Source organism: Maylandia zebra, linkage group LG15 (assembly GCF_041146795.1).
Source record: "Maylandia zebra isolate NMK-2024a linkage group LG15, Mzebra_GT3a, whole genome shotgun sequence".
Taxonomy (NCBI): domain Eukaryota; kingdom Metazoa; phylum Chordata; class Actinopteri; order Cichliformes; family Cichlidae; genus Maylandia; species Maylandia zebra.
Window position 1 is genome coordinate 8,616,509 of NC_135181.1, and position 27,641 is coordinate 8,644,149.

The following is a 27,641-nucleotide window of genomic DNA, read 5'->3' on the forward strand; positions in this document are numbered from 1 at the left end:
AAGGAAAAAATGGCAGATTTAAGAGAATGAGAAAAACAAACAATATTAAGATGCTTTGTGGCAGGAAAAAGTTGAAATCTTAAAACAGCTTCTGCTGTGGCTGATTGGCTTACTGCTGTCAAATAATTAATATCTTTGGGAAAGACTATCTGGACTGTTTCACACCTCTTTCTGATGTTGTCTTTGTACCACAGCATTTTTTGAGCCTATAATGCCCTTGGTATTATATTCGATTCATGAGTGTCTGAGACCTCTATCTCATCAACACGATCAATACTTGCCATAATTTCAAAATATTATGGACAAAACTCTTTTTTTTAACTAAAAGTAACATTGTTGTTAACAAAAAGTTGCCAATGTATCAAATGTGATTCAGAAAATATATAATAAATATATAATAAAAAAATATATCATACACAACATGACATAGGAAAAAAAATTGCCTTTGTTATATGGGTTAATAAACATCTCAGTTCCAAAAAAATCTTAATTTTCTGGCTATTTTTGATGGGTTGGGTCTTCAGGTATTTTTGGCAATATTCATTGTTTGCATGCTTGTAGTCTTTATCTGTTATAAAAAGTAAATTGAACACAGTCTATAGTGCAGTTAAAAGGTTTCAATGTTTTGGAGATATTCGGTCCTTAACTAAAGTATTACACAAACTAAAGTTTGCTATGGCAAAACGTTAACATGCTTCATTACTTGTGGGTACATAAATGTCTGTATCAAAAGCTGCCAATCAGGTTCTTTCCTCCTATCTTTCAGTTTTCTGATATAACTGTATATATACCATTTGTAAGTTGGAAGGATGAAAGGAATACTCTGCAAGCAAATAGTTTGTCTCACTAAGTCTAACTGGAAGGCTGAAATCTGATGAGTGATTGAATGAACAGGGAGTGTACAAGTCAAAGTATTGGTATGTATGCATTTCTCCATGTATTTCTGTCCCCTGGCTTAACTGTGTGAACAACCAGTAGTTAGCATACAGTGTAAATATTGATTTTAAAACTGTGTCCACGCCTTAGACTAACCACATGGTTTCTATTCTTTTTTTGTGTGACGACATCAGCAAGCGTGTAAATAAAACACATCTGATCATAATTTTAAGTTTTGAATCGCAGGTTCAGCTTATTATTAGTTATTCTATGAGACTTACTCCACAGTAGACGTCTCCATTGAATATTTGTGGAGGAAGCGCGGTCGGATCTCCTGCTCCCTGCCTCATTAAATCCTTATCATCAGAACTCTGAGAAATGTCCACAGGTTGAAAGGGGATCTTCTTGGCGTTTAAGATAGAAAAGACTCTCTCTTGGTTCTTCTTAATCTGAAAAGGCATATTTAATCCGTTATCAAGACTAATAGCTGTGTGACTTGTTATAAAAAGTTTTCTTGTATAATAAAAGTTGCTGAGTTGTGCATAGAGAGCAGTAAGATTGTCTATAAAAGTAAATACTTTACACACATCTCACAATATTTTGATAGTATCAGTGATATATATTAATCACCGGCTAAAAATAAAAGAACAAGACAAGTAAGATTGTGTACTGTACCTGTGTAGAACCACTCACACTTGTAAAAAACACTTTGACTGGCATTTCTGCTATATTAACAGGAATAGTCCAATACAGAAAAACACTGAATGACAGAGTGGGAATGACAGAAGCGCAGAGAGAAGTGGAAAGTCACAGAGTGATCCTGTGCTAGATATGCAGGCACTGCTGGCGCAACCACACACAAAGTAAACAGGTTTGGACAACTCTTACCTGTCTGCAAGGACACACCTACAGGACTGAGTGCACTTCGAGTTGTGGCCTGTCTACTTCAGTTGTGAAACCAGTCAAGTACACAAACACACACACTCTATTTCATATCTTAGTGAGGACATCTATTTAACATAATGCTTTCCCTAGCCGGTTACCCTAACCGTAACCATCAAGAATGAATGTGTTGCCCTAACCCTTAGCCTAAACCTAACAATAAACTAATTGTAACCCTGACACTAAAGCTACATTTTGAGCCTCAAAAATGCCTTCAAACTGACAGGCATTTTGTCCCCCTACAAGTATAGTGGCAAGCCAATTTCCCGTCCTCATAAAGATGTCTAAACATGTATACACACACATAGATTGATAGATAACCACATTGCTACATTTCCTTAGGCACTTTCATTTCATCAAAGTTCACAGGTAACTATTGTACCTTTTACACAACTGCGTAAGTTGTGTTACAGACAAATTTTGGCTTGTAAAGTAAAAGCACTAAATAACAGACAAAAAGTTGCCAGGATTTCATTTAGCCCTGTATGCATGCTCACCTTGGTTGTCACTAGGACACTTGTGAGTTTACCCAAAACAATTGTTAATCAACTAGAAAACTATACACACATATGAAGCCTTTGACTTCATATACTTACTCATCCATGTCTTTACGGACCTTGCTTTGTGCACTGGTGTGCAGTCATGTTGGAACAGGAAGAGGCCATCCACAAACTTTTTCCTCAAAGTTGGGAGGATTACACAGTCCCAAAATGTCTTGGTTTGCTGAAGCATTAGGAGTTCCTTTCACTGGAACTAAGGAGCCAACCAACTCGACCAACAACCCCACTCAACAAAACTTACACTCGGCACAATTTGACAAGTACCATTCTCCTGGGAAGTGTCAAACCCAGACTCGTCCATTGGTTTGCCAGACGTAGAAGTGTCCCTCCAGAGAACACATCTCCACTGCTCTAGAGTTCAACGGTGACCTGCTTTAAACCACTGCAACCGACGCTTTGCATTTCACTTGGTGATATGTAGCGTGGGTGCAGCTCGACCATGGAAACCCACGCCATGGGACTTTCTAAGCAATGTTCTTGATCTAATCTCAAGGCCACATGAACTTTGGAGGTCTGTAGTGATTGACTCTGCAGAAAAATGGGGACCTCTGTGCACTTCAGCATCCATTGACCCCACTCTCTGATTTTATATGGCCTAATTTAATTGCTGTAATCACTTCCACTTTGTTATAATACCACTAGCAGTTGAATGGAATATTTAGTAGTGAGGAAATTCCATGAATGGACTTGTTGCACCGAGCTCATTCACACCCATTCTTTCACAAATCTTTGTAGAAGCAATGTGCATTCCTAGGTGCTTGATTTTATTCACCTCTGGCCATGGAAGTGTTTGAAACACCTGAATTCAATGATTTGGACAGGTGACTGAATACTTGGCAGTACAGTGTGTACGTAGACACTAAAGCTGGTGGGCCTAAATGTCACACCAGGAGGTTCTTTAACACAAGGGGGAGCAAGCGAATCAGAACCCAGGGCACAGACTCAGCAGGTCCAATCAGTAAAGGTTTATTCCCAGAGAAGGAAAACAGGAATAAACACCATTAAAAAAATTGCAAAATAAAAAAAATGTTCTTTAAAAACTAAAATCCAAAATGTCTTGATGCATGCTCAATCATCCAGGTAAGTAAATCCCAGTAAATACCGAGGCATTTTCAGTGGGAGAAACATTTCGTCACTTATCAAACTGACTTCTTCAGACTTCTCCATTTGACACTTTAAATTTTGTTAATCTAAATATATTGTACTTTATGTAGCTTATTTAATCTACAAATGTATTTTGACCAAAGGTCTACTGAGATATTTTTAAATTACAATGAGAATTTTACACAAAAGTTATGTACAACCTAAATATTTATATTTAATGAAATGTGTAAGTTATATATTTTTCCAGTATCGACTAATGATATGCTATTGATATAGTCAGTTTTGATACTCTTTGATACTTGAAGGACCTCTATAACGTATATATTTAATCTGTGATTATGATAATTAAATTATGATGTGCAAATGGACCATGTATAACAAATGACCCATGTTGTATATGAAGTACATATTTATTCTTATACCAGAAAAGATTAAGAAGAAAAAGCAACTCATCATGAAATATAGTCAGTGTTAAAGTCAAACAAGATATTCATAATAGGCATCTTCGTAAAAGTCCTTGAACCTTGAAGTGTGAGAATCACTCAGTGCAGACAAAAATTACCAAATAAAAACACGTGAAAAAGACTTTTGCATGAAAGAGGAATACTCTGACAGGATAAGCATACATGTTATTTTAAACAAATCATTTAAAGTTCTCTTAAAAGACTGGAAACAGCTCAGGTTTAATGAAACAAAGTCTGAAGATTTATGAATTATTTGTTGAAAAAAGAATTTAAAAAACCGACAATCCTTAAACAGTCCTAAAGAGCAACTTCACACAGAATGAAAGTGTTTATTTTGCTGATCTGAAATAGTTTGGTAGTCACTTTGCTGTTGCGTTGAAAACTATGGTTCAGAGTAGGTCATTGCAACATCACTATGGATGTGGTTTAGATGTCAAAAGAGAAATGAAACTTTTTGCAAATATTTCACTAAAGGTCTGCTTTTTAGCCTACTGTTATACTCCTCTTTATATTTACTAAAACCACATTACTGAGGTTATGTTTTCATACATGTTATCATGAAACAACAAGAGGTTCAAGCTCATAACACACTTTTCCAGCCAGGTCTTCGGGTGCTCTCTCAGCATTGCTATCAGTATCTGCATCAGTTTTACTCTGTTCTGGGCCGGGAGTGCATGGCTCATACAGTTGGTTATTCCTCTCTCTGAAGGAGAGAACAAAGAGCACAAAATTGGCAATTATAATCATATCGTATATTTTTTAAACTTTCTTAAATTCAAAATATTTGTGCATGTTTGAAATGCATGTTTCATTTTTTCCCCTTACCTTTCATCAAGGGCTACAGTGGTTTTGTCCTCCATTTCTTGTTTTATTGCTGCTCCAAATCTGTTACTAAACTGAACAATGACTTCTGAAAATGGAGCAAACATCACCATAACGTTAGCAGTCCTTTTTTTTAAACATTGGAGTGAACCAATGAACTGATTCAAGGTGCTGCTGAGGATCAACACTGACATTATAAAGAAATAAAGTTGATAACAGTGTAATCAGTTGCTCAGTTACACCTCAAGAAGACAGTGAGCAACAATGCACTGGTTATGAGATTCTGTTGTTTCAGTGTAAATTCACTCTCAGGAGTTATGCATATCACACCAACTGGTCTGGAAAGTACGGTAAATATAAATATCTCTAACAAATGATGAAGGTGAGACAGCCAACATATTGCCACTTACAGTCATGTGAAAAAGAAAGTGCACCTTCTTTTAGTTCAAAGGTTTTACTTGTCAAGACATAATGGAAATAATCCAGTCTTTATCAGATCTTAAAATGATCTAACTACAACCTCAGCTAAACTACAAAATATGTCATGTTAAGCCATGTTGATATTTAAATCACAAAAAGTAAGCTGTGTGTGTATTGTGTCTTTTCAGTGTTTCACTTTGCGTACTCTTCTCACAGTTTTCTGCCTTAAAGATGTGATTGAGAAAAGTGAAGGTATTGTTGATATTATAACTTTTTATGAGTTATTAATCCCAAAGGTACAATTTAGTGAATTTTCTGAAATAAAGTTGAAAAGGTTTAGTAGTAAAGTAGTTCCTTAACCAGTTTGATGTGACTGAGCACTGCTCAATTGAAAGATTTCAGTGGGTTTACCAGAGAATAATGCTGGTGTTTATAAAATCAAAACAAGGACTCCAAAGTTGCTTTAAAATACCTAAATAATAATGAGTACATTCATCTCTACAAGTGCCACCTCATACGTTATGCATAGTAGATTTATCCATTGATAACATCAAAATAGTTTAGAGCACTTTCAAAGACAATATGTATCATAAAAAAGAGGATAATGGAGTTATAAAAACTGTTTCTTACCAGAAACCCCCCACTTCCTTCTCCAGACCAGGAAAATAATAACCACGAGGAGTAGCAAAACTACTAGCACACCCACAACAGCTGCGACAACTGAAGAAGATGAGCTTGCTGTAAGAATAAAAAGAGTTAGACACAACAATAACCATATAAATACTATATAAAGTAATATATATTTATTGTTTTCAATTTCAGATCTTACAGGTAACGGAGATATAAAGGTTCCTTGAAGGAGCAGAAGAGAAGGACATTGCAGAGATGTTAACGCTGTAGTGACACGTGTACGATCCTTGGTCTTTAAAATCTACTGAAGGGAGCTCAAAAGTGGCCAGGTATAAGACTGAGTAGCCAAATGCTGACATTGTTTCAGTATTGTTCGTGTTTAAATTTGTCAAACTGAAGAAACCTCTAGAGTAAATGGAATGAATAGAACAAGTGACGGAGAAGGTGCTGCCTCGGGTGACTGATACTTTGTCGGGACTGTAGACCACCATTGCATGGGGGGACACCAGGGAGATGCTGGGTTTTTCCAGTTTAACTGCAAACAATATAAATATATAAATATATATTAGAAAAAGTCAAATTTCCAACAAGTATACAAAAACTGTGCATGATATTCACTGACCTACAACAGAGAGGTCAGCAGGAATTCCTTGAGGATAGTAGATGATTTGATTGGCCATTTTCTTTTGATATTCACAGTAGTATGAACCCTTCTGACTAAAGTCCACTTTAGGGAAGACAAAGGTTGCAGAAGCTTGATCTGAGAATTTCTCCATTTGAAATGACCCTTGGGTTTTTTTCAGGAGAAATGTACCGCCCATGTGTTCTGTTACTAGCGTGCAGGTAATTTCAACTTTGTCACCCCAGTTTACCTCTACCCCAGGGTTGATCGTGATTTCAGGCTTCTGCAGAGCACCTAAAAGAGAAAATTAATGTTGTGTAACTGCCAACACGGTATTCTTACAAGCAATGAGATCATTTGTTAGTTCAAAATGAGCTATGTCTCTTACCTAAGCAGATAACACTGGCATCTTCACCATGCCCACAGTTATTTTGTCCAAAACCAGGATGTGAACAGTGTGAAAGTGCAGACTCTTGGCCTGAGCATTCCACGTTATCCAGCCATATAGGGCCACTGCCTCTACCAAAATGGGCACTTGCAGGTGCTGAAACGGCATGACCGCAACCAAGCTGTCTGCATACTACATCGGCATCGCTCATTTCCCAATCGTCATCACACACAGTTCCCCACTGTCCTTTATAGAAGACCTCCACTCTGCCGGAGCATTCACCTGAGCCACCCACCAACTGGACTTGTGCTGCATAACAGAGCAGAAAGAGTGAATACAAGTGCAAAGGAAAGTCCTTAAAATAATATTTTTGTATTAATACATGAATCATATAGCTCATATACAGACTTTTGCAACTAATAACAAAATACTGAAGTATAATATTACTTATATTATATAGTTTATTAGTTTATTAGTCACTTTAACATTTTAATATGTTTTACATTTTGCTTTTTAATCTATAGAGTAAGATAAGCAGTGCTGTTCATTTAACGGGTTTCAAAATAACTGTAATCACATTACATTTCCCAGTAATGCGGTAATGTAACACATTACTTGGTCAAATCCGGTAATTACATTAGCTACAATTATGTCATTAGCATGTGGTTTCCCAGTTCAAACAGCCTGTTTCTCATCACCTCTAGTTTAAAACACCAAGATGGTGACTACGAAAAAAGAGTAATCTCAAGGCTCCATAATAGGACTTCACAAACCAGTTGGTGACACTTGGAGCTACATTCATCTTTTATACTGTCTTTGATGTTAGGAAAAAATATCTGAGAATTTTGAACACACAATGATAAAAGTCTTTACCTGCACAGAGAACACCAGCATCATGTTCATGCCCGCAGGTTGCTCTTGTAAAACCTTTGACTGAGCATTGCTGAAGAGATGTCACATTATCAAAGCATGAAGAGCTAGCCTCCACCACTGGTCCACTGCCTGGGCCGTGAAAAGCAGCACCAGGAGCATTCATGGCACGTCCACACTCCAGCGTCTCGCAAACTGCTTGAGCTTTACTTAGAGTCCAGTCCGTGTCACACACTGTGTGCCACTGCTCGCCATGACGTACCTCCACTCTTCCAGAGCACTCATCGTTACTGTTAGCCACCCGGATAGCCAAGCTTCCTGTGAAGTCAAGTAAACCAAAAATGTAGCCACAGGTGTGGAAGAATAATCAACAAAATAACTGTGATGTGTTTAGGTATATTGTACAGTCTTGATGCATGCTCAATCATCCAGCTAAGTAAATCCCAAAAGGTTTATTCTGTTCATCTGGACGTAACGTTTTCAGAGGGAGAAACATTTCGTTACTCATCCAAGTGACTTCTTCACTCTCAGCTGACTGCAGGTTTCCCCAGTCTTATAAACAGTACATTGCATAATAACTGAAACCAGCACAACTGAATGAACAATGAGCTGCGAGGTCAATTCTTTGATAATTAAAATGCAAATTGTCATGACCGTTGATCAACAACCACTGATCAAATATTAATGATCAAGGAATGGACCTCATCATGTTCTGTTTATAAGGCTGAGGAGACCTGCAGTCTGCTGAGACTGAAGAAGTCACTTGGATGAGTGACGAAATGTTTCTCCCACTGAAAACGCTACGTGCAAATGAACAGAATCAGCCTTTTGGGATATATTGTACATTATTTAAATTCAGAAGAGCTGCCGACATTACATTCTGGCATTTTTTGTACAAATCTAATTCCTAAAAAGTTGGGACACTGTTTAAAATCTAAGTGAAAACAGAATTCAGTAAGAAAATATTTTATTCACAATAGAACCATGGAAAAAAAAAATCTAATATTTCAACTGACAAAATGTAAGAAAAATATTTGCTATATTTCCAACTGCTCAAAGCGTTCCCAGATATAAACATCATCTTGCATGGAAACACATGTTGCTTTAAAACTTATATGCAGCATTTTGATTCTTTCCAGATTTGTAAGCTGCTAATTTCATAGTCATCAATGCTTTTCCAGAAGAATGTCAAATTTTGGTGTTTTCTAGGTTCTATTGTGAATCAACCATGGATTTATAAGATTCTCACATTACTGAATTCTGTTTTTATTGACATTTCACATAGTTTCACAGCCTTTATTGTATGCTTTTCTCTTACCTGTGCAGAAAACACCAGCCAATACAGTGTTGTTGCAAGTCCTGTCTGGATATGGTCTTTGTGGACACTGAGTCAATGTAGACTCTCTTCCATTGCATTCAATTTGATCATTCCAGGTCTGTCCTGTACCAGGGCCAAGCTGAAGAAGCTTATGGGGCCTCCCACAATCCAACTGTTTGCACACCACTGTTGCATCATTCATGTCCCAGGATTCAGCACACACAGTCCCCCACTGGTTTTGATCAAAATATTCTACTCTTCCATCGCAACGAGTGGATCCACCATTTAATCTCACGTTACCTGAAAATCATTGTTTTCAAATTAATGTACGTGAAATCCAACTTAGGGGCCAGGTCAGAAACAGAAACACTAAATCCTGTTTACATTGTCTTAGCCTTTGTTAAGTTTCAGTGTCTGTGCGTCTGAATTCATGATACTTACACCTGCTGTTTGAAGAGGAGGTTAATCATCTGAACAGATGAGATAACTATGTATTTCATTGTTGCTTTACAAAGTTGCAGGCTAATTATTTTGTGTGCTTATACATCTGTGTGTACGTTGGCTTGCCTGATCCTAGTGACCTTCTTAGAGTACATGCTCAGGCATAGCTCACATGTCTGAACATAGCGACCATGTTTTTGGTATTGGTACCAGATGCATCAACACATGGGTTTCAACTATGAAAAAATATCTGTCTGGTTGTTTGCATCAACACATTAATTGGAACCACTTATATTTAATATTTTTTAAGAAGGCTATCATTGATTCACTTACATTTTGAAACTCTAATTTAATTTGACATAAAGTCTTACCTGAGCATACCACAGAGGCTTCTTCAACACGGTTCGTGGCAGATCTGCTATAGTCTCTAAATGAGCACTGTGTGAGAGAGGTCTCTCTACCATTACAATGGATCTCGTACCCTCTCAGATCTCCACCTTGACCAAATGACCCTGACATCTTGACAGGATCTCCACAATTCATCTCTCTGCACACCACTGTAGCTTCATTCCTCCCCCAGTTGACATTAAGTGCTGGTGACCAGTGTTCACCATAGTGGACCTCCACCCTTCCTGAGCACATGTCAGTCCCATTGATTAGTCGAATGGTAGCTACAAAGCAAAGAGGAGAAAATCAGCAATGAGCTGGTGTTCATATGAAAGAAAAAGTGAATTCATTGAAATCCATGTGATATTCTTATTAGTGTTGTAGAAATAACTACAGTATAATTTATAATAAAATGCTAATCAGAAAAAACAAAACAAAGTAACATCTAAAAGTAAAAAGAAGGCATTGTATGAAATGAAACATCAACAGTTTGTACCTGAACAAACCACTCCTGCATCTTCACCATGACCGCAGTTATTTTCTCCAAAGGAGGAACGTCTGCAGTGCACAAGTGACGACTCGTTACCTAGACAGTTGACATCATCAAGCCAGATCACTCCTTGGCCTTCACCAAAGAAGGCACTGGATTTGGCAGTCTGAGGTGTTCCACAGTCCATGGCTCTGCACACCACCTCAGCATCTCTGAAGTCCCATTCATCATCACACACTGTTCCCCACTGGCCGTCATGCAGAATCTCCACTCGGCCAGAGCATCGGTCAGTGCCGTTCACAAGCCTTAGTGGTGGTTGACCTGAGGGCACACATTAAGGCATTACCAATAAATATTACAAACTTTCAAATTGATTCTATTAAGCTACATGCAGTTACATGCATATTGTAAAAAACAGACTCATTATTCATTTTGAATAATGAGGGACCCTCTTATGTTAAAGACCTCATAGTACAATACCCGCCCAATAAAGCACTTCTCCCTCAGACTACTGGCTTATTTGTGATTTCCAGGATATTTAAAAGTAGAATGGGAGGCAGAGTCTTCAGCTTTCTGCCCCCTTTCTCCTGTGGAACCAGCTCCCAGTTTGGATTCAAGAGACAGACACCCTATCTGTTTTTAAGATTGGACTAAAAGCTTTCCTATTTTGTTAAAAGTTATAGTTACGGCTAGATCAGGTAAGCCTAAATGCTCTTTAGTTATGTTGCAGTAGACCTGGGCTGCTGGAAGTTGCCCATAATGCATTGACCATTTCTTCTTCACTCACTTCTTTTCACTCTAGATGTGTTTATAGAGACAGACAAACTTGTTTGATAGGATCTGAACTTTTTTCTCTTTGAGAGCAAGTGACTCCAAAGGGTAGTGGTTTATATGTTTTGCTAAAAAGCAAATATTCCTGGTTTGGGCATGGGAGGAGACATGGCACATGTTCTGACCACAGTGTGGTCCCATGTAGGCAGCCCACTGTAGGTTTGCTGAGTGTCCACACATGAACCCCAAGGGTTATATTAGCTAGGATAGTGTTGTAGGATAGTTTAATGTGTTCTGCTGACTTAATAACTGTTCCAGACCTCTAGCATTAAAGTCAGCACAACAACTGTGTGCTAGGAGCTTCATGGCATGAACTTCCATCGCTGAGCAATTCCTGAAACTTTGATGTAACGTGGATGTGGCCCAGGTGGATACAAAGTATAACTTTGGATGGATACAAAGTATAACTTTGGATGGATACAAAGTATAACTTTGGATGGATACAACTTTGTATCCATCCAAAGTAATACTTTGTATCCACCTGGGCCACATCCACGTTACATCAAAGTTTCAGGAATTGCTCAGCGATGGAAGTTGGATGGATACAAAGTTATACTTTGTATCCATCCAAAGTTATACTTTGTATCCACCTGGGCCACGTCCACATTTATACTGTTCCCTACTATTCTTATTCACTCAATATTTTCTTATAATACAAATGACCTTTGCCTTTATAAATTACTAAATGCATAACTAGAAACCATTATGTTATCTTTAACTTGTCAGTGTCTACCACTGGGTTGGTAGATTTATTATTTCTGATGAGCCTCGAACCTTTAATTTAATTTACTGGTAAACAATTAGTAAAAAAAAGATAATGGACAAAAGCTATTCTTCTTAAATAATCAAACATGACGCTTGCTATCCTTGGAAAATGGTGGCATAATTTATCTGTATCTTTAGTCTCTTACCTGCACATGCGAGAGAAACACCTGCACATGATCCCATGTGTTCTTGCAGTTGACATTGGCTGATAGTGCTCACATTACCAGTGCATGTACTTCTGAACCCTCGCAGTGAGCTGTCACCAAAAAAGAAGTTGTTTTGGGATTTTATTGGCACTCCACAGTTGAGCTCCTTACACACAACTGTAGTTTCTTTAAGGCTCCAGTTATTATTACAAAGTTTCCCCCATCGGCCGTCATGGAAAACTTCCAGTCTGCCAGAACAACCATCAGTCCCATTTATCAATCTGACTGTTTCTGCAAAGCAAAATTTGGTGTTGTTAAGAATTTCTTTAAAACTCAGTTTTGAGCAACAAACAGAATAGAGCCTGTGTTACCTGAGCACACGAGACCAGCATCTTCATTGTGGTCACAGTCATGTTCACCAAAACCTCTGTGAGGACATTGAGCAAGGGACTTCTCATGACCAGTGCACTCAATATCATCCAACCAAACCTGATCCTGGCCTCTCCCGAAGTAAGCCTTGTACTTGACTGCGAGAGCATTGCCACAGTTCATCTCTCGACATGCCACAGTTGCTTCTTGCATCCCCCATCTGTCATCACAGACTGTTCCCCATTGTGAATTATAGTAGATTTCCACTCTACCAGAGCAGCGATTAGTCCCATTCACAAGCCGAATGGGTTGACTGTCTGTTGGGTTAAAAAAAATGTTGAGGGTAAGTTTATTCAGCAAGGGGACAGTCTAACAGTGTCAGTTTACAACAAATTAGTGATAGTTTTGTGGGCACAAGTGTGACTTACTTCCACAGACAACAGTAGCATCTTCACAACTTTCATTGACTTTTAGAACTGAGCACTGTGAGACAGAGGTCTCATTTCCAGAGCAGATGGTTTTGACTGCGGTGAGGTCACGTGCTTCTCCAAAATAGGGTGTTTCGGTCTGAGGGAGAGGATCACCGCAGCCGCCCTCTCGGCACACCACCTGAGCTGCTTCTTTGCCCCAGTCACTGCAAACTTTTTTCCACTGACCTTCATGGTAGACTTCCGCTCTGCCATTACAACGAGTGGTTCCATTTGTAAACCGCACATTTTCTGTAAATGATGTTAATAAAAAAAAATGTAATAACGAATATCTCTTAAATATAAAACTAAGAGGTAAGTTGGTGTTAAATAATATGATGGATGGATGGATGGATGGAAGTTTTTTTGTTAAGTTAGCTTGCTAATTTTAAAGCCTTCTTGGCCAGGAGCTGGTTGGTTAAGGCCAGAATCAAAACTGGAGTCAGCTATCACCATCAGACAGGTTTATCTTGTTTGTTTAAGCTGATTTGCTTAGTAATCAGTGATCAGTAATAGGTATACGTGTACTTCCCAGTAAGCCAAATTGTTAATTTACCTGTTTTCATTTGACACTTTCACTAGACATTAAGGGCAAAAATAAATGTTTGTAATAAAGATTAGAAATATTTATTTTGTGTATATTAATGTATATGTTATTATTAGTACTATTATTATTATTATTATATATCATTATAGTCTTGTGTATATGAATGCATATATTGTACATGTTACATTGCACACTGTAAAATATGCTTTAAATGTAGGCCTTCACAACCTTTAAATCTTTATAGCAAGTATCAACACATAATAAATCTATTAAATATCAAATTCCTGGTGTGAACTACTTCAGTAGTCCAAAAAATTGGAGGAAAACATTATTACCTCTTTAGTTGGACATGGCAAGAACAAAAGACTAAAAATGGATGTTTGTGATTGTGTGATAAAATCTGTACTCATATTTTGTGCAAATAAATGAATCTTCTCTATAATATACACAGATAGCTGTCTGTATTTCAATACCAAACACATGAACACATGATTGCATGTTACAATTTATACAGGGTTATGATGGTTTCTACAGCAATATGTAAAATTCAGTTTTATCAGTTATATTTTTGTTTCACAGAAATATAATCACAGAGGAACTTAAAACAGGAGATACTATAATGCCGCAGACTAACATAAGTGCTGTGTTAGCTGTTTTTTTAGTTGTGCAGTATTTCTCAATTTCAACTACAGTTCCACATTTCATGGAGAGGGACATTTGGGGGTTTTGCTGAGCTGACACCTTGCTCATATGAAGGAATTCTACGTGACTGCAGTCAGTGGTAATGATAATGGTTAGTACAGTGCTTGTTTAGCTTAGCAGAAAAATCAGAGAATAGTGGAAACAGCCAGATTGTCCGAGAATGACAAAATCCACCTTCTCAACTAGTGTAACATTTCATGTGTTGCTTGTTTCATCTTTAAAAAAATCATATGTAAACATGTTGAATTCATCAAAACGATATTATTTTTGAAGCTAAAGTAAAGTTCTTAATACATGTGTATAAGGAAAAACAAATACACAAACATCTTCTTTGAGAAAATGCTATTTGATAAAGTTAAACCTCACATCTGAAGTCAAACATTATTTAGGCTTACCTGAACAGACCACTCCTGCATCTTCACTATGGCCACAGTTATTTTGCCCAAAAGGTCTGTGTTGACACTTAAGGATGGAAGACTCATGGCCAACACACTGTACATCATCCAACCAGATCTCATCTTTTCCTTGTCCAAAGAAAGCACCTTTTTTGGCCTCCATAGCTGCCCCACAGCTTAGCTCTCGACACACCACCTCAGCATTGGCCATGCTCCACTGATCATCACAGACAGTTCCCCAACTGTCTTGGTAGAAGATCTCCACTCTACCAGAGCAACGCGAAGGTCCGACCAGCCTCATTTTCTCACATTCTGGATATGAGAAAAACAAAACCACAAAGGATGCACAATGTGTCGCCTTGGCCATAAAGCCATTACAATTATTTTTTTTTTTAATATTTGTGTGTTACTTACTGACCAGTAAACTGTAGAAAACTCAAGAGGCCTGCAGCAGAAATAGCAAAATGATGTGATTAAGCCTGACAGGCCTGATATGTAAATCTAGATATATCCTTCAGTTAACAGCCTATACTGCAGTCATAGCTATAATATGTGAAATATATTATAAATATGGAACAGTCGGGGATATTTTCTAATTGATCCAGTAAAGCATATTTAACACGTTCAGTCATCCAGGAGTATTTCAGTGCAGACACTAAAACTCCCATTGGTCACTTATGATGTTAACAAGCAATCAAACTATGTCCACTCAAGAAAAAACACAAGAAGTCAGACTGAGAAAAAACCTCCAGTAACTTACCAAGAGACAAGTAAAAAACAAAATGTCGTTTTTCATCCGAAATGAGGATCATATTTGGTCTTCAGTGTTGATCAAATGCTGTAAAATATTTTTGTAAAATTAAAACAGTGGCTTTACGTCTCCTCCTGTGTTTAGAAAAGCTTTTTAAAGCCCTTTTGTTTTTATCCAGAAGGTGATCATATAGTCATCTTACCTTTTAAATTCACAATGTCTAGAACACTGTTAAAATGAAATCAAAATTTAAACGAACTTGCTCATGTTTGAAATACCCTAAGGATAAAAGCCCCATGAACATATCCAGTAATTGTTATGAATCAAAAGGGACCACCTGGACTTGGACTGCAAACTGGATCCATGTTGACATTTTGATCAATCATTAAAGGGGAGATGATGAGAGGGGATTTTGTTTTTTACACAATGCCTACATTACTATTTAAAAAAAAAACAGGTGTGAAATTGAGCAGAAAGAGAAACAACAATTTAACATTATGCTGGAAAAGAATTATAACAGTAAGAATTATTTTTGCACGCAACATAGATAATTGGGAAATAGAGATCACAGGGACGATTTTTGTGAAATATCGATTGGTGAACTTGACCACTGACCACCCTCTTTACCTGCCTCCTCCCACCTCTGGTTATCATTCACAGCAGTGCTTTCATCTTTCATTTGTACATGTTGCAACAATCCTTTTATTTAATTCCACTAAGCAGGATGAACTCATGTGCATACAACCTTTTTTTTTAATAAAACAAAATAAAAAATTCTACATCACAGATTCTCTTAGGAAGCCTCAAGACAAAAGCTGATTTCAGATATTTGACTTGAATACACAGCTTAATTATAGTTGTTTTCAGTATCACAATAACTTTTACACATGTTAGTGGAATTTCAATTTTCATATATATCATATATTAATGCTGATTTGGCACTTTGTGCTTACAGTGTGATATTCTGAACCTGGATTATTGTGCAGGATATCTCTATTCTCCTCTCTGTACATCTAACACAGCATAAGAAAGAAATATTTTGTTATGTTAGATGAACCAAACTTTAAACTTTAAATAAGCTATTTGAATATATTTTGCAAATAATGTTCTTACCTTTAAAATAGATTATTGTAGGTTTTGTTCATCAGTATAATGAAGAATAACTCTGGTTTGAGATACCAGATCTCAACTTGCTGAAGTTTGTTCCTTCACTAAACTGTTCAGACCCAGTTCTTGTCCTGTATTTTATTATTCAAGGCGTTCTCATCTGGGATTGGGTATGCAAAGCACTTCCTGTTGTGAAACTCTGAGTCTCAGTCAGTCTTATAAATCTGTTCTTCTTTTGTTGTAAATACTAAAAGCATATATTACTTTAGTTAGTCAGATTAATAAGAAATTGATGACTAATCATTGCTTTAAAATGACCTTTCGATAAAATGTTTTGTTGTTTTCTAAGAACGCTGTGTTCATTCTTTACTTGCTATTTCCTAATTAATTTGTCCATTCAGCATTTAAGTTGATTTTGGCTGATTTTGTTATCTGTAGTCACACAGAGCAATTTCCGTCACATTATCTTAACTTCCTCTTTTTCCAGCCTATGTTTCTCAATGTATTCCTTACTTTTCCTTCATATTTGCTTTCCTGAAAGAAAACAACATTTTAACAAGGAAAATGTCAAATATTGAGAAGAAAGTTAATGGTTTGTTTCCAGTGGGTTGCCATTTACATACTTTTGTTCAAAGAAGAGGGGATCCTACAAAAAAATGGCCCTATCTGCTTTTTTGAGACGTGAGCAACTATTGAGCAATAAGAGGAGATGAGTAGTTGTCCCATTCTTGTCTGATAGGATTATAGCTGCTCAACAATCATGAGTCATCTTTATAGTTTTCATTTCATGGTGTGTTTCAAATGTTTTCAGGTAGTGAAAGGTAGTTCAGCATGTGGACTCTTCTGCAGTGAAGCAATGCTGTTGTAATAGTTGCAGCGTGCCGTTTAGCAGTGTTTCACTGGCATACAGTGGGGCAAAAAAGTATTTAGTCAGCCACCGATTGTGCAAGTTCCCCCACCTAAAATGATGACAGAGGTCAGTAATTTGCACCAGAGGTACACTTCAACTGTGAGAGACAGAATGTGAAAAAAAATCCATGAATCCACATGGTAGGATTTGTAAAGAATTTATTCGTAAATCAGGGTGGAAAATAAGTATTTGGTCAATAACAAAAATACAACTCAATACTTTGTAACATAACCTTTGTTGGCAATAACAGAGGTCAAACGTTTACTATAGGTCTTTACCAGGTTTGCACACACAGTAGCTGGTATTTTGGCCCATTCCTCCATGCAGATCTTCTCGAGAGCAGTGATGTTTTGGGGCTGTCGCCGAGCAACACGGACTTTCAACTCCCGCCACAGATTTTCTATGGGGTTGAGGTCTGGAGACTGGCTAGGCCACTCCAGGACTTTCAAATGCTTCTTACGGAGCCACTCCTTTGTTGCCCGGGCGGTGTGTTTTGGATCATTGTCATGTTGGAAGACCCAGCCTCGTTTCATCTTCAAAGTTCTCACTGATGGAAGGAGGTTTTGGCTCAAAATCTCACGATACATGGCCCCATTCATTCTGTCCTTAACACGGATCAGTCGTCCTGTCCCCTTGGCAGAAAAACAGCCCCATAGCATGATGTTTCCACCCCCATGCTTCACAGTAGGTATGGTGTTCTTGGGATGCAACTCAGTATTCTTCTTCCTCCAAACACGACGAGTTGAGTTTATACCAAAAAGTTCTACTTTGGTTTCATCTGACCACATGACATTCTCCCAATCCTCTGCTGTATCATCCATGTGCTCTCTGGCAAACTTCAGACGGGCCTGGACATGCACTGGCTTCAGCAGCGGAACACGTCTGGCACTGCGGGATTTGATTCCCTGCCGTTGTAGTGTGTTACTGATGGTGACCTTTGTTACTTTGGTCCCAGCTCTCTGCAGGTCATTCACCAGGTCCCCCCGTGTGGTTCTGGGATCTTTGCTCACCGTTCTCATGATCATTTTGACCCCACGGGATGAGATCTTGCGTGGAGCCCCAGATCGAGGGAGATTATCAGTGGTCTTGTATGTCTTCCATTTTCTGATGATTGCTCCCACAGTTGATTTTTTCACACCAAGCTGCTTGCCTATTGTAGATTCACTCTTCCCAGTCTGGTGCAGGTCTACAATACTTTTCCTGGTGTCCTTCGAAAGCTCTTTGGTCTTGGCCATGGCGGAGTTTGGAGTCTGACTGTTTGAGGCTGTGGACAGGTGTCTTTTATACAGATGATGAGTTCAAACAGGTGCCATTCATACAGGTAACAAGTGGGGGACAGAAAAGCTTCTTACAGAAGACGTTACAGGTCTGTGAGAGCCAGAGATTTTCCTTGTTTGAGGTGACCAAATACTTATTTTCCACCCTAATTTACGAATAAATTCTTTACAAATCCTACCATGTGAATTCATGGATTTCTTTTTCACATTCTGTCTCTCACAGTTGAAGTGTACCTCTGGTACAAATTACTGACCTCTGTCATCATTTTAAGTGGGGGAACTTGCACAATCGGTGGCTGACTAAATACTTTTTTGCCCCACTGTATGCAAGGCCTTACCTGAAAAAGACATTGTCTAGGTGGGAGCATATGTTGCTCTAAAACCTAGTGTTTACTTTTCACTGCACGGATGGTGAGTTTCCATTGCAAGCTGCCAATTCCATAGGCTCTAATGCAACCTGTACCATCAGGGATGCGGGCTTTTGAACTAAATGTTCATAACAAGCTGGATGGTCCCTCTGTTCTTTAGTCTGGAGGACGTGTTGTCCATGTTTTCCAAAAATAATTTAAAATTTTGATTCCTTTGACCAAAGACCAATATTCCACTTTGTCTTAGTCTATTTTAATTGAGCTTTGACCAAGATAAGACTGTTCATAGATGACTTCTTCTTAGCATGGCAGTGCTTTAACCTGCACTTGTGGATGCTACAGTGAGCTTTTCCACACTGACTTATTTTTGTATATCCTATGATATACTGTGAATCAATTTTTGTCAGACAGAAAAATCCAATGTGGTTAGCAAAGGTTATCATTGTCCCCTCACAGCAATAAACTTATGGGTTTGAATCTTGAAGTTTGCATGTTCCTTTGTGTCCTCTCTAGAGGTACTCTGGTCTTCTCCCACAGTTCAAAGACATGCATGTTAAGTTAACTGTTAATTGTAAATTGACTATAGGTGTGTTTGTGAGAATGGTTTTCTGTCTCTCTTAATTAGTTTTGCAACAGACTGGTGATAGCTAAGAAAATGGGTGGATGACTGGCCAAATATTTCAGCTTTGTTTGGTTTGTGGTTGTGCTTAGACTTGTGGCCAAAGTCTATGCTTATGTTTTCACATATTGCATAAAATGAAATCACATAGTAGGTTTATTACTTTAAAATTCATGTGTGTATTTCTATAACACTCTCCATTCATTTCTTTATACTTCAAAACCAGAGTTTAGCATCTTCAGTCGGATGTGTGGGAATAAAGTGATAGAAAAAAATAGATACATTTGTTTGTCTATTCAGTTTTATATTATTTGTTACAAAGTCTTATTGCCTCAGACTTGGTAACACATAAAACAGTCCTCAGAGGGAAGTACTTGGTTCATCTGTTAAAAGCTTGCATGCAGTGAAAATGTCCTTATAGGGACTGTTTGAAGAAAAAAAAAAAAGGGTTGTAGCCAGCACAACCAGAGGCTGTGAATAACGTGAAAGTACTAACTGGCCCAATGAATTGAACTGAGTCTTGGCCGAATTTGAAACTAGTGTTAGAGAATACTGGAGTTTGAAAGGACAGCAGGTTAAACACATATTGACATTTGGGTAAATTATTACAGGATCTGAGGTTCTCTGATAGGAAATTACATCACAAAGCTACCTGAAAAAGAAGACACTGTGTGCAGTCTGATAAACAGGCTGGTCATGTCACAAACAAGATAATAGTCTAATAAGTAGAAATGCGTGTATATACCAGAGTTATAATTAGAACAGCAATTGCAGCGCTAGGAGTACTTTTATCTTGTTATTGGCTTGGATTTGTGTTAATATTAGACTGTTGTAAGGACCTTGCACTTCCTTAAGACAAATACTTTGAAGACCTTAAATTATGTATTAAAGGCAATACTGTACAGTTAGCAACTATTTTTAACTTACAAATGCTCACTCTACTTCAGCTTGAATTGTTCAAACATTTTGGGAAAGTCCAATAGCGGCCACTGCAGTTTCCCCACAGAAAATAAAGTCAGATACACTTACCAATCACTATGTTAGCTACACCAGTTCAACTGCTGGTCAATCCAAATATCTAATCAGCCTTTGACATGGCTGCATCTTAGTGCATTTTAGGGAAAGAGACATGCCTCCCAAAGTTCAAACCAAGCACCAGAATGTGGAAGAAAGGGGATTTAAATGACTTTGAACATGGTTGTTGGTGCCGGACAGGATGGTCTAACTATTTCGGAAACTGCTGATCTACTGGGATTGTAACAAAACCCTACTGTGGTATAGGGAAAATATGTGGTATAGGGAAAATATGTGGTATAGGGAAAATATGTGGTATAGGGAAAAGGAGAAAATCACTGCATAGATCCATCCTGCTTGTATAAACGGTTCAGACTGGTGCTAGTAGTATAATGGTATATGGGAACTTTGGCACACTTTAGGACCTTTAGCATCGGTTGTGCAGCTTTCAAACACCAAAGAATACCTGAGTGTAGCTGCTAACGATTCCCTTATGACCTCAGTGTACCCATCTTCTGATGACTGGTTTCAGTAATGTAATGTAATCAAGCATCTTTGCGATGTGGTTGGGGGCAAGTTCAAACTACAGCACTTCTGTTCGATTAGGCTATTATACAATATCACATTTTAAGTAGTGATGGGCAAATGAAGCTTTCTGAAGCATTGAAGCTTGTATTGAAAAGGGGTTAATTATTAAACGGTTTTCAACAGTCCTCTTTGGTGGCATCTGGTGGCCAAAAACATGAAGAGCATCTTAATTCTACAAATTAAACTGCTTCATTATGAATTCCCACTCAAGAGCTCAGTTGACAGCTTCTGTTTAATACCATGTGACAGTTATTCAATTCAATTCAATTCAATTCAATTTTATTTATATAGCACCAAATCACAACAAAAGTCGCCTCAAGGTGCTTCATAGATACAGAGAAAAACCCAACAATCATATGACCCCCTATGAGCAAGCACTTTGGCGACAGTAGGAAGGAAAAACTCCTTTTTAACAGGAAGAAACCTCCGGCGGAACCAGGCTCAGGGAGGAGCGGGGCCATCTGCTGCAACCGGTTGGGGTGAGAGAAGGAAGACAGGATAAAAGACATGCTGTGGAAGAGATACAGAGGTTAATAACAGATATGATTCAATGCAGAGAGGTCTATCAACACATAGTGAGTGAGAAAGTGCATGCATCATGGGAATCCCCCGGCAGCCTACGTCTATTGCAGCATAACTAAGGGAGGATCCAGGGTCACCTGGTCCAGCCCTAACTATATGCTTTAGCAAAAAGGAAAGTTTTAAGCCTAATCTTAAAAGTAGAGATAGTGTCTGTCTCCTGAATCCAAACTGGAAGCTGGTTCCACAGAAGAGGGGCCTGAAAACTGAAGGCTCTCCCTCCCATTCTACTTTTAAATACTCTAGGAACAACAAGTAGTTCTGCAGTGCGAGAGCGAAGTGCTCTAATAGGGTGATATGGTACTACAAGGTCATTAAGATAAGATGGGGCCTGATTATTTAAGACCTTGTATGTGAGGAGCAAGATTTTGAATTCAATTCTGGATTTAACAGGAAGCCAATGAAGGGAAGCCAAAACAGGAGAAATATGCTCTTTCTTTCTAGTCCCTGTCAGGACTCTTGCTGCAGCATTTTGGATTAGCTGAAGGCTTTTCAGTGAGTGTTTTGGACATCCTGATAATAATGATTTGCAGTAGTCCAGCCTGGAAGTAATAAATGCATGAGTATCACACAGTTATGTGAAATACTGGGCTACCATTGTGGTGCTGTATTATTTTGGAGTGAAAAAAATGTTGTCTATTTGTTTATTCATCAAATTTATCATTTGTCATTGTGTTCTCCCTTTGTTTCTGACTCCTTGACATTTGTAAACAGTTAAATAAAAAATAATTCTAAATGTATATTTACACTCTTAGAATAGGTTGGGCGTAATGCTTGTGCTATGAGGTACCTGCCTCATTGTGATTATGTAAAAACCAGTGTGTGTCGTACCTTGGTTTGCTATTTCTTACACCAAAACACCACAAATCCCGCAAACAATCACTTCCTTATCCGTGCTCGCATTCTCGCCAGTCCGGACTTCGTAAGTTCACACTGGAGTCTGGACGCAGCGCGATTATTCGAATGGCAGTGTACTTGATGACATCTTCTCGCCGGGGTTTTTTACTGTCATCCCCTCTTAATTTAATTGTGATTAATAAATGCAATGGACATTACACATGATATAAAAAAAATACACGTGATACAGTAGATTTCTTTAAGGAAGAAAAAACATAATTTTAAAAAAGTATCTTAAACACTGACAAAATTCGCTTTTACGCATCATCTGCTTCATAACGTCTAATAAGCTTCATAGTTAAGCACAAGCACTACGTGACAGAAACACAAGCTTAATTTCTCTTAATAAAAATAGTATACATGTAATGCCTGAATAAAAACAAACCGGTAAGATATTAGAATACTTATTTTTATTTTAGTACACACTCAAAACTTAAAACAGACAGCTGGGATTCACGTGACTCTGACCAGATGAACCAAATGTGGGTTTTTTGGGTGGGGGGTTGAGACACCTGAGCATCAGCTTCAAATGGACAATCACTGATTTTATGATTCTAAAACAAATAGGAACACACTTTCATTCCATTAAAAAATGGAAAAATAGATTTTTCTCCTCTACTCTTTTCAATTGAGTAAACTTTAATCCATCTTGGAATAAGGTTGTAGAGTTATCTACGATAAAAACTATGTATCTATTCGCTGCTGTTAGCTTTGGTATCACACCGTGTTACTTGAAATGTCAGTTAAAAGATATATTGTTCTAAACCTGGCTTCAGTTCTCCCCACAGAAGCATATTTCTGAACCCCATGATTGTAGCAGCTATTACTGAAATATGGTCACCCAGACCTGACCTATAGGGCACACTGCTGGCTAACCGTGATATGTTGCACTTCATCACTGAACTAAAGTGGAATTTACAGATATCTGTACTTTACATGAGTAGTTATTATTCTGACAACTTTCTACTTTTACTCTCTACATTTTTAAATTAATATCTGTACTTTCTACTTCTTTCCTTTTCAATACAGGTTGGTTACTCTTGGTTAGTGGGCCGGTCCGGAAGAAGTGCACGTGTGCCTAAGTTGTGGCCTTGGTACCATATAACATTTGATAAGCATTACAGAACAGGAGTGACCATAAAGGAAGCAATGTTTGTTTTGTTCTTTTTTAACTGTCAGGTAATTTCTAATGCAACATTTGAAATTACATGCAAGCAGCAGAAATGAGCTTCCTCCAAAGGATGGCTGGGCTCTCCCTCAGAGATTCAGGGACAGGGACACAGTACAATGAATATTCTGATACTGGATGACTGGTTTTCTTTGTTTTCGAGAAAGCATCCCCCTTAATATGCTGTTCTATTTTGTTAGCTGCATGAACAGAAGATGCATCTGGTTTATTATAAATAATAAAAAGTGCCTCAATTTTGTCCACTTGCCTCAGAGACACAGTGCATCCTGCTGAAATAATCTCCATGAGTACTGTGTCATCTCATGGAGTACATACACACACATGATGTGTGTGTATGTACACACACATGCATTGAAAAAACAGTCATGAAAAATAAAGTACACTCTCTTTCCATTTGAAGGCTCAACCTCAGCTGAACACGACATATTACACTGTGTGCCGTTTATTTAACAAAAGCTAACCCAAACAGCAGAAGCAGCCTCCAAGTTTATTCTTACTGCTTCCATAGGAATTAAGAGTGTGAGAGGCAGCCAGATGTTAATCAGTCAATCAAATGCACTTTATTGGCTGATCATCAGCAAGAAAATCAGGAAGGACAACCATATGTAATTCAATTACATTTTATTTTTATAATGCCAGATCACAAAAGTCACCCTAAGGTCTATAATAAATGGCTTATATTGCAGCGATATAGAGGGTCCTAACTGAAAAAGAACAGAAGGACTTTTTGGAGATGCTAACACTGTAGAGAGAGATCTGCTCTCCTTGGTGTCATATTCTATTGTACAGAACTCACAGGTATGAAATGAACAGAGGCAAGTGAAGGTGCTGCCTCAAGTGACTGATATTGTGTCAACTTTAGATCACCATTGTACTAGGTGACACCAGGGAGATGCTGGGCCTTTCCAGTAAGGCAAAAAAGTTGTTTATCATGGTATGTATATCAGAAATAGTTAAATTTATCAACAATTATACAAAACTGAGCAAACAAAGCACAAAGTTACTGATCTATAGTCAATATAGTATATAGTACTTATAGTACTTATATCGACTTATAGTCAATATAAGTCAGAAGCATTTCCATGAGGATTTCCATTTCCATTTTCTTTTGATATTCACAGCAGTATGACCTAATATCTACTTTAGGGAAGATGAAGATTTGTGATCTGAGAATTTATGGGAGAAATATCAAACACATGTGTTCTCTTATTATAATGTAGATAATTTCATTTCCGTCACTCCAGTTTACCTCTGGAGCAGGGTTCATTGTGATTTCAGGCTTCTGTAGAGCAACAGAAACAGAAATTAAATGTTTGTTATGTATTAACCAAATGGCAAGCAGTGAGCTAATTTGTCAGTTCAAAATGAGCTATGCCTCTTACCTAAGCAGATAACACTGGCATCTTCATTATGCTCACAGTTATTTTGTCCAAAACCAGGATGTGAACAGTGTGAAAGTGCAGACTCTTGGCCTGAGCATGCTACGTTATCCAGCCATATAGGGCCAGTGCCTCTACCAAAATGAGCACTTTCAGGTGCTGAAATGGCATGACCGCATCCAAGCTGTCTGCATACCACATCAGCATCTCTCATTTCCCAAAAGTCATCACACACAGTTCCCCACTGTCCTTTATAGAAGACCTCCACTCTGCCGGAGCATTCACCTGAGCCACCCACCAACCGGACTTGTTCTGCATAACAGAGCAGAAAGAGTGAATACAAATTCAAAGGGACATCTTTAAAACAAACATCTACATGTACAGTGGGGCAAAAAAGTATTTAGTCAGCCACCGATTGTGCAAGTTCCCCCACTTAAAATGATGACAGAGGTCAGTAATTTGCACCAGAGGTACACTTCAACTGTGAGAGACAGAATGTGAAAAAGAAATCCATGAATTCACATGGTAGGATTTGTAAAGAATTTATTCGTAAATCAGGGTGGAAAATAAGTATTTGGTCACCTCAAACAAGGAAAATCTCTGGCTCTCACAGACCTGTAACGTCTTCTGTAAGAAGCTTTTCTGTCCCCCACTCGTTACCTGTATGAATGGCACCTGTTTGAACTCATCCTCTGTATAAAAGACACCTGTCCACAGCCTCAAACAGTCAGACTCCAAACTCCGCCATGGCCAAGACCAAAGAGCTTTCGAAGGACACCAGGAAAAGTATTGTAGACCTGCACCAGACTGGGAAGAGTGAATCTACAATAGGCAAGCAGCTTGGTGTGAAAAAATCAACTGTGGGAGCAATCATCAGAAAATGGAAGACATACAAGACCACTGATAATCTCCCTCGATCTGGGGCTCCACGCAAGATCTCATCCCGTGGGGTCAAAATGATCATGAGAACGGTGAGCAAAGATCCCAGAACCACACGGGGGGACCTGGTGAATGACCTGCAGAGAGCTGGGACCAAAGTAACAAAGGTCACCATCAGTAACACACTACAACGGCAGGGAATCAAATCCCGCAGTGCCAGACGTGTTCCGCTGCTGAAGCCAGTGCATGTCCAGGCCCGTCTGAAGTTTGCCAGAGAGCACATGGATGATACAGCAGAGGATTGGGAGAATGTCATGTGGTCAGATGAAACCAAAGTAGAACTTTTTGGTATAAACTCAACTCGTCGTGTTTGGAGGAAGAAGAATACTGAGTTGCATCCCAAGAACACCATACCTACTGTGAAGCATGGGGGTGGAAACATCATGCTATGGGGCTGTTTTTCTGCCAAGGGGACAGGACGACTGATCCGTGTTAAGGACAGAATGAATGGGGCCATGTATCGTGAGATTTTGAGCCAAAACCTCCTTCCATCAGTGAGAACTTTGAAGATGAAACGAGGCTGGGTCTTCCAACATGACAATGATCCAAAACACACCGCCCGGGCAACAAAGGAGTGGCTCCGTAAGAAGCATTTGAAAGTCCTGGAGTGGCCTAGCCAGTCTCCAGACCTCAACCCCATAGAAAATCTGTGGCGGGAGTTGAAAGTCCGTGTTGCTCGGCGACAGCCCCAAAACATCACTGCTCTCGAGAAGATCTGCATGGAGGAATGGGCCAAAATACCAGCTACTGTGTGTGCAAACCTGGTAAAGACCTATAGTAAACGTTTGACCTCTGTTATTGCCAACAAAGGTTATGTTACAAAGTATTGAGTTGTATTTTTGTTATTGACCAAATACTTATTTTCCACCCTGATTTACGAATAAATTCTTTACAAATCCTACCATGTGGATTCATGGATTTTTTTTTCACATTCTGTCTCTCACAGTTGAAGTGTACCTCTGGTGCAAATTACTGACCTCTGTCATCATTTTAGGTGGGGGAACTTGCACAATCGGTGGCTGACTAAATACTTTTTTGCCCCACTGTAGTTCTCAAAAGACATCTGTGCTGTACATGTGCGCACAATATATTGTACAATATTTTCACATTAATATGTAGATCATATAGCTTAGATGCAGCTAACAGACTCTTTCGATTTTCAACGAATAACAATTACTTACGTGTAATATTACTTGGATATTATATAGCATTTAGTCACTTTTATTTAAAATGAAACATTAAATGTGTATACTACTCAGGTATATAGTATGTAAGATAATAAAATAATGAACTACATTAGGGTAGCTGTGAAGGAAGAAATGCCAACCCTGGCTTTTACAAAACATACCTGTAAGCACCTCTACAGCTTACATATACCAATTTATAACAAATTATACCAAGCAGCTCTTGGTTTTACCTACTTCCTTAACTTACAAGCATGAAAGTGCTGTAGACTTTTTTTTATCTG

General features: G+C 38.4%; 2 protein-coding genes across 4 annotated transcripts in view; both read right to left on the reverse strand.

Moving 5' to 3' along the window:
* Positions 1–3,871: 3,871 nt before the first annotated feature.
* LOC101479947 (scavenger receptor cysteine-rich domain-containing protein DMBT1) lies at positions 3,872–16,543 on the reverse strand. Of its 2 annotated transcripts, none has more exons than XM_012916621.4 (17): positions 16,421–16,543; positions 15,317–15,394; positions 14,975–15,001; positions 14,557–14,868; positions 12,874–13,164; positions 12,448–12,762; positions 12,077–12,367; positions 10,341–10,655; positions 9,829–10,128; positions 9,017–9,316; positions 7,702–8,016; positions 6,829–7,137; positions 6,441–6,734; positions 6,018–6,353; positions 5,819–5,926; positions 4,772–4,856; positions 3,872–4,649 (listed from the first exon to the last, which is right to left on the reverse strand). In XM_012916621.4, the coding sequence occupies exons 2-17, from the start codon at positions 15,366–15,368 to the stop codon at positions 4,502–4,504; spliced, it is 3,798 nt and encodes a 1,265-aa protein (XP_012772075.1). In that variant the 5' UTR covers positions 15,369–15,394; positions 16,421–16,543; the 3' UTR covers positions 3,872–4,501. The 2 variants fall into 2 exon arrangements, with proteins under 2 accessions (XP_012772075.1, XP_012772074.1); XM_012916620.4 differs by lacking the exon at positions 16,421–16,543 and adding an exon at positions 15,510–15,850.
* A 7,916-nt stretch (positions 16,544–24,459) lies between these two features.
* Positions 24,460–27,641, reverse strand: part of LOC106676122 (scavenger receptor cysteine-rich type 1 protein M160-like) — a 51,106-nt gene continuing 47,924 nt past the window's right edge. For both annotated transcript variants that reach the window (XM_024805193.2, XM_076873813.1), the window contains 2 exons: positions 25,238–25,546; positions 24,460–25,137 (listed from right to left, as the gene is read on the reverse strand). In XM_024805193.2, the coding sequence (XP_024660961.2) occupies positions 25,130–25,137; positions 25,238–25,546 (317 nt within the window). In that variant the 3' untranslated portion in view covers positions 24,460–25,129. The remainder of the gene's footprint in view (positions 25,138–25,237; positions 25,547–27,641) is intronic.

Excerpts from the sequence above, each read along its gene's own strand:
- LOC101479947 (XM_012916621.4), bottom strand. The coding sequence starts at position 15,368 with ATGATCCTCATTTCGGATGAAAAACGACATTTTGTTTTTTACTTGTCT. Across the intron at positions 10,656-12,076 it reads TGTTTCTCTCGCATGTGCAG|GTCAACCACCACTAAGGCTT; the intron begins GTAAGAGACTAA and ends GTGTGCCCTCAG. Across the intron at positions 6,354-6,440 it reads TGCTGACCTCTCTGTTGTAG|TTAAACTGGAAAAACCCAGC; the intron begins GTCAGTGAATAT and ends TATTGTTTGCAG.